Source organism: Syngnathus floridae, chromosome 22 (assembly GCF_059516105.1).
Source record: "Syngnathus floridae isolate MCC-2025c chromosome 22, RoL_Sflo_1.0, whole genome shotgun sequence".
In the NCBI taxonomy this organism is placed as follows: Eukaryota; Metazoa; Chordata; class Actinopteri; order Syngnathiformes; family Syngnathidae; genus Syngnathus; species Syngnathus floridae.
The window spans coordinates 1,155,168-1,170,324 of record NC_142434.1 but is presented as its reverse complement, the minus strand read 5'-3'; the positions used below and the strand labels follow the sequence as shown (position 1 = coordinate 1,170,324).

General features: G+C 52.5%; 2 protein-coding genes across 5 annotated transcripts; both read left to right on the top strand.

Annotated features, from left to right (window-relative positions):
* The first annotated feature begins 63 nt into the window (after nucleotides 1–63).
* On the top strand, nucleotides 64–4,997 carry LOC148379078 (uncharacterized). 2 transcript variants are annotated; one of them, XM_088366453.1, is made up of 8 exons: nucleotides 64–430; nucleotides 1,204–1,406; nucleotides 1,491–1,592; nucleotides 1,667–1,762; nucleotides 1,835–1,945; nucleotides 2,017–2,140; nucleotides 2,218–3,779; nucleotides 3,898–4,997. In XM_088366453.1, exons 1-8 carry the CDS (start codon nucleotides 403–405, stop codon nucleotides 4,894–4,896), a joined length of 3,225 nt encoding a protein of 1,074 aa, XP_088222579.1. In that variant the 5' UTR covers nucleotides 64–402; the 3' UTR covers nucleotides 4,897–4,997. The 2 variants fall into 2 exon arrangements, with proteins under 2 accessions (XP_088222579.1, XP_088222578.1); XM_088366452.1 differs by lacking the exon at nucleotides 64–430 and adding an exon at nucleotides 604–1,134.
* A 480-nt stretch (nucleotides 4,998–5,477) lies between these two features.
* Nucleotides 5,478–14,860, top strand: igf1 (insulin-like growth factor 1). 3 transcript variants are annotated; one of them, XM_088366459.1, is made up of 5 exons: nucleotides 5,478–5,621; nucleotides 8,637–8,799; nucleotides 13,071–13,324; nucleotides 13,391–13,441; nucleotides 13,786–14,860. In XM_088366459.1, exons 2-5 carry the CDS (start codon nucleotides 8,643–8,645, stop codon nucleotides 13,843–13,845), a joined length of 522 nt encoding a protein of 173 aa, XP_088222585.1. In that variant the 5' UTR covers nucleotides 5,478–5,621; nucleotides 8,637–8,642; the 3' UTR covers nucleotides 13,846–14,860. The 3 variants fall into 3 exon arrangements, with proteins under 3 accessions (XP_088222585.1, XP_088222583.1, XP_088222582.1); XM_088366457.1 differs by lacking the exon at nucleotides 5,478–5,621 and adding an exon at nucleotides 6,461–8,005; XM_088366456.1 differs by lacking the exon at nucleotides 5,478–5,621 and having other exon boundaries at nucleotides 8,049–8,799.
* The last annotated feature ends 297 nt before the right edge of the window (nucleotides 14,861–15,157 follow it).

The following is a 15,157-nucleotide window of genomic DNA, read 5'->3' as shown; positions in this document are numbered from 1 at the left end:
TCTTTTAATTTTGCACCCTAACCCTGCAGTACTCCAAATGGTCTGTAGTAGGCGGTGTTCGTTCACTTCACCAACCAAAGAAGAACCGTCCCTCTTCCTTTTTTCCCCACTTAGCGAGGGGGAGAAAGTTTGCTAATGTTCCGCATTGTGGAGCTTTTATTCCCTTGTAAATGCGAGAATATCAAACCAAATTCAAGGTTATCATGTTGGGAGACAACTGACTGAAGACGAGAGAAACCCTCTTAAAGGACGACGACGCCTGCGCAGTCGGGAGAGAAAATCGAGCCGCCTTTTCCTTCCCCGCCAACTGGCACCGCACCGTAGGGCCGGGCGGACGTTTTCTCACAATCGAACCCCGTAGTACTCTTTATTTTGGGCTTTTTCAAAGACCTCCCTAGCAACATGGAAGCGTTGCATCGCGCCGAACACGGTAAACGGAACATAAATGATAAATGTTTCACTCCTAGTGAGTTTACGGCGTTTTCTTTTTTGCCTTGTGTGCGTCCGATTCGTAACATGGCGTAGCCCGCTGTGAGATGGCGCTGAGCTAACGTAGCCGCTCACTTAGCTGGAAGAAGCTAAGCAACAGCTAGTTATGCTAAGCTAAGTCATCATCATATTTTTAAATGTATTCGAAAGGTCAGATGGGCTGAATTTTAAATCCAGCGACCTCATCTGTTAATTTAGCCACTGATGAGAATGTTTAACGACTGACCGATGCTGTGTTTGTCTACTTTACCGGAAACTGGATTTTCTACCATGACTTGCTTCAAAATTGCAAGGACAACACGATATTAAAGTCCAAACCCTGGTCACGCACTAGCGACGAGTGTTGTTACACTAAAGCAGCAAATCGCGTCAGTTTCACCGCAACTGTTGACGTACAAAAGTGACTTCTGTCGTTGTGTTTTAGAATTACGACGCAGTTTGCCTGTCCCTGAAGGCAGCAGGAGTTACCGCTGTCCTGCTTATTTATTTTACGTTGAAATGAATGTGTATGAATTGATTTCAATTTGTGGGTAAATAATGAAGGGAAAAAAGATGTGGACGTTTGGTCAGCACAGTTTGAAGAATATTTGTTGATGATCTGCACACTAGTCCACTGCACAAACGCAACAGAAATGAAAACAAGCGGTATATAAAAGCGATGTATTTCTTTCAATGATTATTTTGTATTGAAATGTTTATATGATGTGTGTCCAGATTCTCCTCTTCTGCTGCCCTCCCTGCGCCTCTTCATCCCGCCTCTGCGCCTGGTGTCGGCCGCCATGTGGCAGGTTGTGCAGCGCGGCGACGTACGGGACTACGGCACGGTGGAGGAGTTTGTCAGCACGGTCACCGACATTTTACCCGAGCTGTTGAATCCCGACCAGAAGGCACAGTTGCTGCTGGGTCTTCGGGCTCGGGTAAGCTAGAGGAAAGATGAAATTGGAGTGAGCGGTGAGCATCAGATAGGTGGAAAGAAATGTGTCCTTGGTTGCATGTTTCAGGTGGTTGTGGATTTGTGTCGCTCCGAGGAGAATCCAGAGAGGGAAACCATTGACGTTCATTTAGAACGAATCAAAGGCCTCATATCGACATGGGCATCTCAGGTCAGTGTCTTAAATTCAGATCCAATGAGCTTATCTTTTACTGTCCACTTGAAGCACCCACGTTTGTCTTCCAGCCGTGCTTTGCCGAGGTCCAGTTTGCCAAATCCAACTTTGTGGATCAGATCGAGCTACTGCTGAAAGACCCTGAAGAGCGGGACAAGTTCTATCAGGTTCTTTTTTGGGGATTGCTGTCAAAATGATCTTTTTGTGGCCTGATTTCAAAACAATCCGTCCTTTTCCAGGAGGCGTTTCCAACTGCCTTTGGGCCAGAATATGACAGCGCCCTGCAAGTGCTCATGTTGGACTTCCTCTCCAGGCTGGATAAGCTTCTGCCTGTCCCGGACCTCCAGCAGGTACCAGATCCACAGCCAAATGACATGATTATATTATACGGTCGCGGGATTATTGTTTGTCTCCTCTCCAGACGGCCGCCATGTTGAGCAATGTCCCGGAGGCCCTGGACGAGTGCGTCCACTCTGTTCCCGACCCGCCTCACTTGAAGGCGGCGCTCTTGCACCACTCTGCCCTCGGACATTTCGATTTAACCGGTGAGGCTCCTCGGTCGAGACGATCCCCTCGAGGAAAGGCGACAGTTTTGGACGTTTGCGTTTCTTCTCCCGACTAGACGACTCTCAGAGCATCCTGTCCTCCTTCGGGAACTGCATCCTGTCCTCGCTGTCCCTCCCGCAGCTGGAGAAGGTGGTCATCGACGCCGACCACATCCAGCTGCGAGCGCCCGCCGAGCAGATGGCGGGATGCGTCACGGTGCAGGTGGAGGGCGAGACGGTCACGCTCTTGGACTACATCCACATTGAGGAGGCGCCTGGCTTGATGGAGCCCGCCTCTCAGGAGGGTGAAGAACAAGACAAAGAGAAGGAGGAGGGCGAGGAAGCGGAGGGTGAGGAAGCGGACGACGACGACGCTTCGTTGAAGCCGGCGGCGTTCCAACCGCTCAAGCAGAGCAAGCGTCTGCAGCTGAAGAGACAAGCGGCCCAGGCGGAGAAAGACGACGACGACGACAGATCGGCCAAGCATCAGAGGAAGAAGCACCCCAACAACAAGACGTGCCCCGTGTGCGGCAAGAGCTTCCTGCGCGCCGCCGCCATGAGGCGCCACCAGGAAACGCACTCCGAGAACCGCGAGCTCAAGTACAAGTGCGACCGCTGCGACAAGCGCTTCCGCGACCAGTACGACATGAAGCGCCACAACATGCGCGTCCACGAGCGAGACGACGACGACGCAGAGGACGAGGCGGCGCCGGCCGAGCCCGAGTCTCCGGAGATGCCCGGCGACAAGAACTGCGCCCTCTGCGGCAAGTACATTGCACGCAAGGTGGACATGGAGCGCCACATGACGTCGCACTCGGAAGACCGGCCGCACGAGTGCTCCTTTTGCGACAAGAGGTTCAAGACCCGCTACGTCCTCAAGCGACACCAGAAGGAGTTCTGCAAGAGTCAAGGACTCAAGAGTCACGACGAGCAGAGCCCGGACCCGCGGCCGGCCACGTCCGCCGAGGGCAAAGTCTGCCCCATCTGCAGCCGCACGCTGCCGTGCAGCGCCGACATGGACAAGCACCTGCGCTCGCACACGGAGGAGCGCCCTTTCATCTGCGTGGGCTGCGACAAGGGCTTCAAGTACCGCGACACGCTCAAGAAGCACCAGATCATCCACGGCCACGAGGGCGTCCGCGAGGAGGCCAGCAAAAGCACCGAGGAGATCCTGGCCCAAGCCGAGAAGAACCCGGAGAGCGCCGCCGCCGGCGACGCCCCCGAGGCTCAGTTGGCCCGCGGCAAAGCCCCCAAAGCCTGCCCGGTGTGCGCCGGCTCCTTCGACAACGTCAAGACGCTGAACCGCCACATCCAGAGCCACACGCAGGAGCGCCCCTTCCATTGCGTGCACTGCAAGAGGCGCTTCAAGCACCTGCACGGCCTCAAGCGCCACCAGATCTACGCCATCTGCCACAAGAAGACGGCCCGCTGCCCCTGGAAGAAGGAGGCCAAGGCCGGGCCCAGCCACGGCGACGGCCAGCAGCTCCAGATCCCCGTCTGGTGCTCCAACTGCGGCAAGCACTTTGAGGTCCTGTCGGCGCTCAAGGAGCACCAGGAGAAGGTGTGCAAGGCGGACCTGCGCGATGTCATGACCTGCGGCGCCTGTGGCAAGGAGTTCAAGAGCCTCACCATGCTCAAGGTAGTATCTGCGCACGTTGGCTTCTAGTACCCGCACGCGACTTAACGATTGATGTGAAATAGTTGGCGACCGAGCGGGTCTCCCTTTCTCCAAAGTAGCCCGTCTGTTGTGACGACAGGTGCACCAGAGGATCCACGACCCCCTGTACTGCAAGGAGTGCGGCAAGATCCTGGCCAGCCAGGCGGCCTTCGAGCGCCACCTGCTGATGCACCGGCCCATGGCGTGCACCATGTGCGACAAGAGCTTCACGCTGATGCGCCGCCTGCGCGAGCACTACGAGAAGCAGCACGCCTTCAGCGGGCCCTATCCGTGCTCGCAGTGCGAAAAGAGCTTCTCGCAGCTCTCCTACCTGGCCGTCCACCAGCGCATCCACAAGGGCGAGTTCCCCTTCGCCTGCGACTCGTGCCCCGCCCGCTTCCGCTCGTCCAACTGCCTGACGGTGCACCAGCGCAAGCACACGGGCGAGCGGCCCTTCCTGTGCTGGCAGTGCGGCAAGTGCTACCGCTCGGCCTCGGAGCTCACCGTGCACATGGGCACGCACTCGGAGGCGCGGCCGTGGGCCTGCGCCCAGTGCCCGGCCGCTTACCGCACCAAGCAGCAGCTGGGCAACCACGTGGCGCAGGTGCACGTGGGCGTGCGCTACCCCTGCGCCAGCTGCGGCAAGCAGTTCATGAAGGAGACCTCGCTCAAGCGCCACGAGCTCATCCACACGGGCGAGCGGCCGTACCAGTGCACGGTGTGCGGCAAGACCTTCCTCACCGCCAACGAGCTGCGGCTGCACACCCGCTACCACACGGGCGAGCGGCCGTACAAGTGCGACGTGTGCGGCAAGGCCTTCATCCAGTCGGGCTACCTCAAGTCGCACGTGCGCATCCACACGGGCGAGAAGCCCTTCAAGTGCGACGTGTGCGGCAAGGCCTTCCGCATGTCCTACCACATGAAGAAGCACCGGCGCACGCACGCCACCAAGGCGGCCAAGACGGCCAAGGTCAAGACCTACGCTTGCGACCGCTGCGACCTGGCCTTCCTGCACAAGAAGGCGCTGTGGGACCACGCCGCCGCGCACCCCGTCAAGGTGGAGCCAACGTTCGCCCAAGTCAGGATCGAGTTCCAGTGACCAAAGACAAAGGCCGTCCTTGCCTAATAAATCACGCTTCGCTCGTTTTCAAGCTGTCATGTTTTAAATAAACAAACAAACGCCGGATGTACGCTACTCTACTCATGTTTTGTTTTTTTTGGGCCTGTTTGGAATTCTCCAAATTTTAAGGTAAGGAACTATACGCTCCATCTTTGAAATGAAAAAATGTTTGTCAGAAAAGGTTGTAATTGGTACATTTCTTGCCAAATGTTGATGTAGTTTTAGTTCACATGAAGTTTTGCATTAGTGGTTGGTGAGAATGAAAAATAAGTTGTGAACTGTACTTCTTACAAAGTCCATAATCAAGTAATTTGATCTGAAAAGTGACAGTTTAAATGAAGCAGCGTTGTGTTCGTTTCATGTCATTACCTACTTTCGCCAATAGGTGTCAGCACAGTAGCGCAAATGATCACCGGGCAGCCGACCGTCAGACGTTGTCGCCCCCTACTGGAGTCCCGCCACGGTACAAGATGCGCACTCCTGCAAATGATGCTCAGCTCGTCCTTTTGTCCTCATGTCAATGTTTCTCGGTGTCTTCCAGCTCAACTTGACCACAATGACACTTTTCAATTGCCGGCTTCCGATGTGTCGTCTAGCAGAAGCGAGAATGACTCTGCGGAGCCTCTCGCTGTCCAGACCCGAGCTCTGCTGATTTATGCCGGCCTGTAATTGCTTCAGCGTGCGGCTTCCCTGCACACCGCGAGGTATCGCAATACACACACACACACGGGCCTCATATATGTGTGTGCGTGCCAATAAATATTCCATTCTTTCACATAGCCTTGTGAAGCTCACAAAATGGTCACCTGCCAGACTCCCAAAACGACTGCATGGCATATGAGCTCATGTACGCGCATTCTACACCACTTGCACTTTTTTGCCCTTTTGATCTCACAATATTGATTTATGGCCCAAGGCAAGAATATTTGCATAAAAGTGGATTTAAATGAGCACACAGTGTTTTCCCCCCATAAAAAAATAATAGCCGTCATTTATAGCATCATACATCAAAGCACACAATTTACCTTTGATTTTTCTAGAGAGACTTTTTGTGATTTATGGCCTCATCCATCCATCCATTTTGTCATGTAAATAACGCTGCCATAGGAACGTTCGACAAGGCAGCTTTTATTTACATGCAGTTTTACAATTCCAAAAAGCGACATTTACGAGCAGGATTTCTGCGGTCAAATAATAAACGCTGAGCTTTCTTTCCCCCCTCCTCGTGTCGGAATCCGGCGTGACGCACTATGTCACACGTCCGACAAGTGCGCTGCAAAATTGCTTTTGATTGTCAGCAGGCGCGCTGGAAACCGCGGCGACCCTCGCATGTTACCGCGGAAACGATAAAACATGCGCCCCTCCGCTTGGCTTCATTTCTTCCATATGAACGTCCGACAAGCGGAAAGTTCACCACTTTCAAATCCTCCCGTGTGGATGGAGAACGCATTAGAATTATTTGTGCACGCTTCTCAATTTTAGGGAATACAAATTGAACAAACATTTCAGTATTAGAATTTCTCCCCTTTTTTTGGGGGGGGGGGGGGGGGCAAGATTTCTGAGTCGGAAGCGTCACAGTTAATCTGGAGAGCGGAGGATTAATGGCTTTCTTTATCAAGCATCCTCATGTGACCCTGCTTGCCCGCACGGACATGCTAACTGGCACTTTGCATCGTAGCACTCATTAGATCCACTCAAAATAATCCACCAAAAAATGAATCAATAACAATCCGCTGCAGTTGCCTTTATTGCCAGCTGCTTTTTTTGACCCATAGAACATTGTGTTGCTTTGACATTTCTTTTGGGACCCCAAAAGGTTTGTTACCAGCTTTTCGGGGTCAGTAAAACGTAGGTTGGTATCACAAAAAAAAAATGCTTTAAATAAACGTGAGTTGAGTTTGACGCAGTGCAATGCCGCCATCAACTGGCGGTTATTTGTCATTACAATTGACGTCTGAAGTTAACCCACTTAAAAACAAATGTGTTAATATACGTCCAGAGGTAGTCAATGGTTGTGTTTTTGTATGAGTGCCTTCTTGCACAAAAAAAAAAAAAAAAGAAATGAACCCATCGACCCAAAGTAATCCACACCGTGCCAAAAGTCCCAACCCAACGCGCCAGCCACTTGCCACCAACAGGGTCATACCGTGATCCCAAATCAGCTTTCGGCGTCATCGCCACCATCATCATCACCATCTTCGTCATCGCGCTCCTGCGCATGCGCTTTGACCCACTTCCCCTTAGCGTGTCTTGGCTTCCCTGGTGGCCGATGCAAGCCGGGAGGGCCGCATGCACGCTCGGCTGTCCTGCTTTGAGATTGGCTCTCGTCGTGCCAGCGCGCCCTCCCTCCCTGCCTCTTAAGCCCTGCGTGCACTGTCATTACTCAGTGGCGCCCCCTAACCCCCCCCCCTCTCTCTCTTCCTTGCAACATGTGTCAAGTTGCAAGGTGAAACTGACCCGAGATCAGCTGTCATGTGCTGGAATGACAAAAAAAAAAAAAAACTGCGAGTTTGCATTCACAGCAAAGGAACTCGCAGCGATTCAAGCCTCTTCTAAGAAGCAGAGAAAAAAAATGAGCGAGAGAGAGAGAAAAAAAAAAAGAATGACGTGATTTGAGCGCGTGCCCAAAAATCCTTAATGAATAACTTCGGAGGAGCGCGAGCTGGGTTGAAGGCTGGCCCAGCTGTCTCCTGCTCTTCTCCCCTCCACATGTCTTTGCAGTGTATGTAATGTTAGATAAATGTGAGGGATTTTCTCGCTAAATCCGTCTCCTGTTCGCTAAATCTCACTTCTCTCCAAAACGAGCGTGCGCAATGGAACAAAAGTGGGAACGTTGAGATGTGACATTGGCCCCCGGCCGGCACGCGCATCTCGTCCGCTTTTTCTGCCCCGTTCGTTCTTCTTCTTCCTCCTCCTCCTCCTCTTTTCTTTTTTTCCGTCTTTTCTCAGTTTTTTAATGACTTGAAACAAGTTGATTCCTCGTCGGCTTTTTTTTTTTTTTTTTTTTTTTTTTTTTTGCTTGCGGAGACCCGCGGGGATGTCCTGCGCTCTTTCCTCCCCCTGTTGGCATTTATGGGACGTCCTCAAGGTAACTTGTACCTGCTCCGCGCGCACACTTTTCATGTTATTTTCATGATGTGCTTTTATTTTCAGCACATGACATGCGCGCCCGCCGTAAGTTTATTCCCTCGCATGCAACATTCGCCTGCATTTCTGTCTGCCGTCTTTTTGTCCTTTTGGCGTTTTTGGGTTTTGGTTTTCCCCCCTTCGCCTAAATTGCACGCATGGCTTTATCGGACCTTTCTTTCCCTCCGTGGACGTGATGATTGTTGACGATCGCGGCTTCCGTTTGCGAGCACTCTGGAGGTGTTTATGACGTTTTATTGCACTCGCGGGGCCGGTTGTTCCCCTCCTCGGGGAGGTGCGCATCTGTCAGTGCTCGCAGCGGTTCTTGTGCGTAATTTCGCGAGACAAGATAGCATTTTTTTTTTTGCTGCACATTCAAGCCGGCTTTTTTGTTGTTGTTTTTTGGGGGGGTAACGTGTTTTAAACTCTTGAATTCAATCTCAAGTGTTTCTCCGGTTCAATGTTGGTTGGATGCATTTTTTTTTTTTTTTTTTTGCGCACATGAAAGTCTGGCTCTCATGCAAGCGAGCGAGCGGATTGCGGGAGTGCGTGCGCTGTTCGCGCCTCTGACTTTCTCTCTTGATCTCCGGCAGAGTGCGATGTGCTGCTGGATGTCCCGTAGCCACACCCTCTCACTACTGCTGTGCGTCCTCAGCCTGACTCCGGCGGCTTCAGGGGCGCGGCCAGAGACGCTGTGCGGGGCGGAGCTGGTCGACACGCTGCAGTTCGTGTGCGGAGAGAGGGGCTTTTATTTCAGTAAGTGCACCCCGCATGCATGCGCGCGCACGCTTCCTTCTTATTTTTTATTCATGACTGAGCTCATCAATAAAAAAGCAGCCGCCTTGACATTCACATCCTTTTCCGGGAGATGCTGGTCCCGTCCCGTTTTCTCACACCTGCAATGAACAATCTCGGATCGCGCAAATAATTGCATGAGGCCGCTTCATCTCGTTTTTTTTTTTGTTTTTTTTTAGTGAGTGCATACCCACAAATATTCTGATCATGTCGAGTTGAATCGGTGTGACCTTGGTCAAATATTTCACCTCCAGGACCTCGGCTCCAAAGTTTCCAAGCTCCGCTTTTAAATTGAATTCTTCTGAGTTCAGATCATGCAGATCCAAAAATGATATCTATGTATATTTCAATATTTGATGATGTCAGATATTGAATTTATTGTTTGAGTGAAACGTGCGCGCCTGTCTTTAGCGGCCGATGCTAAGCAAGGCGGAGGAGAGACGTGCGAACCAAGCAAACCACAAGTGAGGCTTAAAGCGAGCATAAGAACGATGATGGCGGGTGTCAAGTGGCAGCTTTGGCCATCAGGGAAAGTCTTTAAGGCGGAGTCAGGGGGGTCGAAACTTCATGTTTTCCACCCGAGAAGGGGAAAAGAAAAGCAGGAGTTAAATCTCCGCTTGTTCCATTACGGTTGCTTCCTTCCCTACAGTGAAACATGACATTGCCGTTCTTGTTTCTCAACCTCCGACGTGTCCCCCCCCCCCCTCGAAAAAGAAAGAAAAAAAAAAAGCCCTGCCAACCCCATCTCGCTTATAATCGATGGAGCGGCGTGCCGCTTTGACATCCATTAGTGAGGCTTTGGTCTGGTCCCAAAGCTGCGAGAGATTTTTCCACACAACGTTTGGCAGCTGCCAATTCCAGAAAGACATTTGGGGAGGGGAGGGGGGGGGGGGTGATCCCTTGCAGCATCTCAAGTGCTTTTCTACTTGAAGCCTTTTGCCCACTAATTGCTTGCTTTAACCTGAATGATGAAGGATTAGGCGATGAGAGACCGTGGTGATGGTGCCACATCTCCACCTTGTCATGTGTGCTTCAACTCCAGTCGAGGAGTCTTGAGTACACTGGTCTCCAATGGCGTCAGAGTGCACCTTGCTCCTCGCTTGGCGCCACGCGTCCTTCCCGGCGCACGGCTGCCAGGCACTTTGGATCTGGCCGCAGAGGCTCGGCTGCTGGAGGGGCACCAAGCTTCCGAACGGCAGCGAGCTCTGCCCGTCCAAAACCTTGCTGGCAGCGCTGGAGCGCCGCTTGCCGGCGCCAGATTTCCCCCAGTCACACTTGGCTTTTTCTCTCTTCATCATCGCCGCTCTGGTCCAACATACCATGTTCTTGTCCGTCGGACCTGCTCGGGGCATTAGCGTGTTTTCCCTTCCTCCTCTGTCCAGGAGATGCGGCCGCCGGCGCTACCTTCACTTAAGACTTGAAATGGAGTCAAGCGACCGCTTCATTACGTTGACACATTATCGTGATGGACCAACGATGGGTATTCGGGTCTTTAGTACGTCGGCGCTCGTTACGTCACCAAATGTTGGCTAGCGAGCGTTCTCACTACGAGCGTTTCTCCTCGAAGGCGAGTGTGGGATTCACGTGGAAGCCTTGAACGGCGGCCAAGCCGTTGAGTGAGCTCGCAGCTCCTTAAGCAAGAGCAGACCGTTTTGCGGTTGGTCTTTCCTGCGTCGCCTTACCATGGCATTTTTGACCCGGCGTGAAAAAAAAAAAAACGGCTCCTCCTGCTGGCCTGGCTCGGCAGCGAGCGCCTCCGCGATCTGGAGAATCCATTTGGGCGGCGTCCAGTTCAGGACCTCCCCTCCCCGAGTGTTCCCATCCGCCGTGCTTGTGTTGGCCCGCTGACATTGCTCGCGACCACCGCCGGCCTCGCCGGTCCACCTTCCGCGTGTCACTTAGCCTTCAGGACGAGGCGCTTTCTGCCCTGACGGGATTACTAAATACTTAGCTGGGTGGAAACAAACTGCGGTAGCGCAAGAATCCACATCCGTAGTCACTTTTTCCAATTATTGCTCTGACCTAGAAATCCCGAGTCGGCGCGTGTGCAGAGCTTCTGCCGCATGGCGGTTCTCGGCTTTTTCCGCCTCGGCCGGAGTCGAAGTTGAAACTCTGGAGTGAGCGCGGGAAAGAAAGAAAAAAAAAAAAGCGAAAACTTCCCTAATTGTTTGCGCGCAGATCTGGCACAGCCACACAGGAAATTGGTCCGGGCGGCAGCGGCGGCGGCGGCTCTCGCTCCATTTCACTACCGATGGAGAATGCGTAAATAGCACGTCACATGCGTGCACGCAAGCGGCGAGGCCTTGGCCCTCAGCGGCGGTTGCGGATTAGGGGGGATTACGGGATGAGCCAGCGGCCTGCCCGCCGCAAACCTGAATGCACGGCCCAGTGCAAAGAAAGACCTCCCGTGTCCTCGGCATCTCAAAGACGTCGGCGGGGGGTCCGCCCGGGACCAAAACATCGGCGAGACCTCATTAGTTTGATGCCGTCACACACGCGGGGCTTCTCTGCAAAGACGTGAGCTCCAGCGGGAGATTCTCTTGAATTTCTTTCACGACCTTTTCTAGCGATGGCCGCGCACGTCATTTTTCCTATTTGGATTTCCAATATTTGTAAGACGGCCCGGCCCGGCCCGGCCGGCCTTGGAGCCAGCTCACCTTTTTCCAATCAACCGGGGCGTCTTAAAGTTTTTACATCTAAGATTGGATTCGAACGCAGAGCTCCGCCGTCTTTACGTCGGAGGGCCGGCGCCGCTCCAAAACGAGCTGCTCCCGATCGGCCGTAAAGCCTCCGCGGCGCCGGCCAGCTCCGACAAGCTTTGGGTTTTGAGGAACAGCGTGAGCGCACTGTAAAAATCAAGAGACTCGGCGTGCCCTTCTGGAATGATGGCGGAAGGAGAATCCAAGCCGTTGATGTTTCCCAGAGCTGCCGCGAGCGTTGGCTCGGGGCGGAGCCTCCCCTCCGCCGCTACCGTTTGCCGGGCCGGGCCGACTGTTCCCGACAGATGCACTCTGAGAGTAAATCACTTGTTGGAAAAAAAGAAAGAAAGAAAAAAAAAAGTCGGCAGTCGGCCGACGTTGAAGGGGAAAAAGTGTCAATCCGGATCTGGAGACCTCGACGGCGCGTTGGAAAAAATAACTGGCTGTCGTCGTGCGGCCTTCTGCCTCAAGCGATAGCGCGTTTGTTCGCGGCGCGCGGGCCGATCGGGGAAAAAAAAAAAAAACTCTTGTTTGCGCGGGATTACGGGCATTATCCGCAAAAGCGTATCAAGCTTTAAGACCTGATTATTATCATCGGCATGATTTTTTTTCCCCTCAACCTGCCCGTGCTGATTATCTGACATCATCCAAGCGATGCCATCTGATTTGTTAATCCGCCAGGCGGGCGGGCGGGCGGGGCTGCCGGCTATTTTGCGGTTGTTAATTTGCTTTTTCTTGAAAGTGCTGCAAGTCACGATGGCTCCTTGGCATGCAGGCGCACTCCTCTCCTTACATAATCTCGCAGTTTGTGCTATAAAGGTGTTTTGGCTTTGACGGAATCCCCGCCAGGGTAACTGCCGCCGGGCTAAATAATGCAGCCACGCGTCGTATTTTTAGCTCGGGCGACTGGTTGTCACCTCCGCCAGCGCCGTCCGTTGCTGGTCTTTCTTTGAATGAAAGCCTCCGGAACGGGTCGGCCCCGGCAGAACCTAATGGACTTTGTCAGCGCCGGTGAGCCTGAGAGCCAAGAGCTATTAAGTGTGAGAGGGAAAGGCATTTCCTCCTTGTAAACGCCATCTTAAATTATGATTCTTTCATTTGGTAACGAGGAAAAGGCCATCAGGTCCTGCCTCGCTTCGAGCCAGCGGGGAAATCGCAAATGGGCCGAGGGATCCAAAAGCCATTCCACCTGTGGACATGTCGACACGCGGGAAGCAAAACCAAACAAAAATTGTCTGCTAAAAGTCGAAGTGCACTGTTGACACTTTGTCACGGAAGCCGCGAGCGCGAAATCCCTGGCAAATTTACGACACGGGAGGCGCGCTGACCGTTAAATGTGCGAGGCGGCTCGATTTACACCCACACGTGGACCGCGCGCTACATAAGGAAAGCACGGATCGTTAAATATGATGGACTGGATAATATATGGAGCTGCACAGACAATTAAATTGAATGTAAATATTGTTGACGTTGAATGCTTGACAGCATGGTGGAGCCACGCAGACAAACGAGCTTTGCGTTTCGTTTCGCCAGGCAAGCCCACGGGCTACGGCCCCAACGCCCGGCGCTCGCGAGGCATCGTGGACGAGTGCTGCTTCCAGAGTTGCGAGCTGCGGCGGCTGGAGATGTACTGCGCGCCCGCAAAGACCGGCAAGGCCGCCCGCTCGGTGCGCGCCCAGCGCCACACGGACGCGCCGCGGGCCGCCAAGGCCGCCGCCGGACACAAGGCCGACAAGAGCTCGGAGCGACGGGCGCCCGCCCAGACGGATAAGACAAAAAACAAGAAGGTGAGCAGAGAATGCGGCCAGTTGGGGAGCCGCCCGTCAACTCATCGTGTCTCCTTCTTCCCGCAGAGACCGTTACCTGCCGCCGCCGCCGCCGGACACGCTCACTCAGCCTTTAAGGTACACGGCGGCGTTTTCTTTTGGCGCTCACGCGATGCCTCCGAAGAGGCCAAGTGTGCCACGCGTGTGTGCGTGCGTGCGCTTCTTTTTCTCAGAAAAACATTAGTGGGCGAAGGAACTAAGTGGTTTTCGTGGTAGTGGCACTCCCGCGCCGCTCTGCCACTGCGCATTACGCGGCGTATCGAGCGACACGACACGCGAGGGAAAAAGAAACAGCTCTCAGATTATGAAACTCCCACCTTGGATGTTTCCCCCTTCCAAAGTGTGCCATTGTCGTCAGGTTGAAGGAGCCATTTTGTTTTGAGCGTTTTGATAAGTGTGTTTCTCCCCCCCCCCCCCTGCAGGAAGCGCATCCCAAAAACTCAAGTCGAGGTCACGCCGCAGGCCGAAACTACCGAATGTAGGCGAGGGGAGAAGGCCTCGCCCGACCTGACCCGGCCTGGCCCGGTCCACCCCGAACCACGTGACAAAAGGATGGAGAGGCCAGGCCAGGCATCTTTTCATTGTTTTCCACACTGCAGCGCTCCAAATCGTGCAAAACGCGAGCTAAAAGATGCTAACTTAGCTGCTAGCAAACAAGTCAAAAGAACCATTTCAAATCTTTCCGCCGTTTAGCCCTCATGCATTGCAGAGCGTTTTTTCTTTCTTTCTTTCTGAACAAAACCCGAAAGACCAAAGTGGCTCATAGCTGGGTATTTTTTATTTTGTTTTTTTTAAAATCAGGACTCTTGGGTCCGGTCTTTGAACCAAATAACGGACCGATCGAGCAGTTCTCAAACTTTTTGGGTCCAGGACAAAATACTTTGATGCCATAAACCACCATGACAAAAATGTTGCAATAGCAAAATCAGATGAATTGATGATAATATTAAAAATCTATTTATAATCTGTAAAAAGAAGCAAAAAGGTGTACAAGAAACAATGACAGTTTAAGAATTGAGAAGAGATTATGGATTATATTCTTACAAGAATAAAGTCGTATTTAAGTCAAAATGTTAAGAAAAATCCAACTTTATTCTCGTAATATTCAACTTTTTATTCTGGTAAAGACTCATTTATTTTTAAAAAAATAGGATTATATTTTTCACAAAAGAAATATGCCTTTTGTTGTGGGGAAAAATAGAACTTTATTTCTGTAATGAGGATTTTTGTTCGGGGGGGGGGGGAACAAAACTACTAAGGCGGAACTAATTAAGCATCTTTTAGTGCAAAAGATTTTGTCCAGGCACCTTAGTTTGAGAACCGCTGCATTAGGGAAAATTGACGGCCGCGCTGCACTCGCACCCCCCCTCCCCCTTCTTGATGTTTCCAAACATAAATAAACACAACTGTATGGAATGCAGGAGCCCAAAGTGAATTATTCTCCTTTTACGGTGCTTGTCACAAATGAGTCGCTTCTGAACTCAAAGTGCATTTGGGCGGGTGCAAGCAGACGGCAAAAAAAAAAAAGCCAAATTGGATTCTTGTCAACAGTCCGGTCGGGCCTGAGCAGAAAAGGGGGGGCGGCGGCGTCCAAGGCCGAGCGCGTGCAATTTGCGTTGGGTCCGCACTAACACGCACACACCAACTCATGGTTTTCATGCTCATCGCTCCGCCTGCATATAATCCTAAACACGTATGTTATAATCTATGCATTACTATTTCCTAAACGAGCAAGTGTCCACTGTATAATGGTGCTACTTTGTGAGCGACGGGTGGGCGAGGGGGGCGCTTCTC

Coding starts and splice junctions, on each gene's coding strand:
- LOC148379078 (XM_088366452.1), top strand. CDS start 1,083: ATGATCTGCACACTAGTCCACTGCACAAACGCAACAGAAATGAAAACA. Junction 1,593..1,666: donor TATCGACATGGGCATCTCAG/GTCAGTGTCTTA, acceptor TTTGTCTTCCAG/CCGTGCTTTGCCGAGGTCCA. Junction 1,946..2,016: donor CTGTCCCGGACCTCCAGCAG/GTACCAGATCCA, acceptor TCTCCTCTCCAG/ACGGCCGCCATGTTGAGCAA.
- igf1 (XM_088366456.1), top strand. CDS start 8,562: ATGCAAGCGAGCGAGCGGATTGCGGGAGTGCGTGCGCTGTTCGCGCCT. Junction 8,800..13,070: donor AGAGAGGGGCTTTTATTTCA/GTAAGTGCACCC, acceptor TCGTTTCGCCAG/GCAAGCCCACGGGCTACGGC. Junction 13,325..13,390: donor ATAAGACAAAAAACAAGAAG/GTGAGCAGAGAA, acceptor TTCTTCCCGCAG/AGACCGTTACCTGCCGCCGC.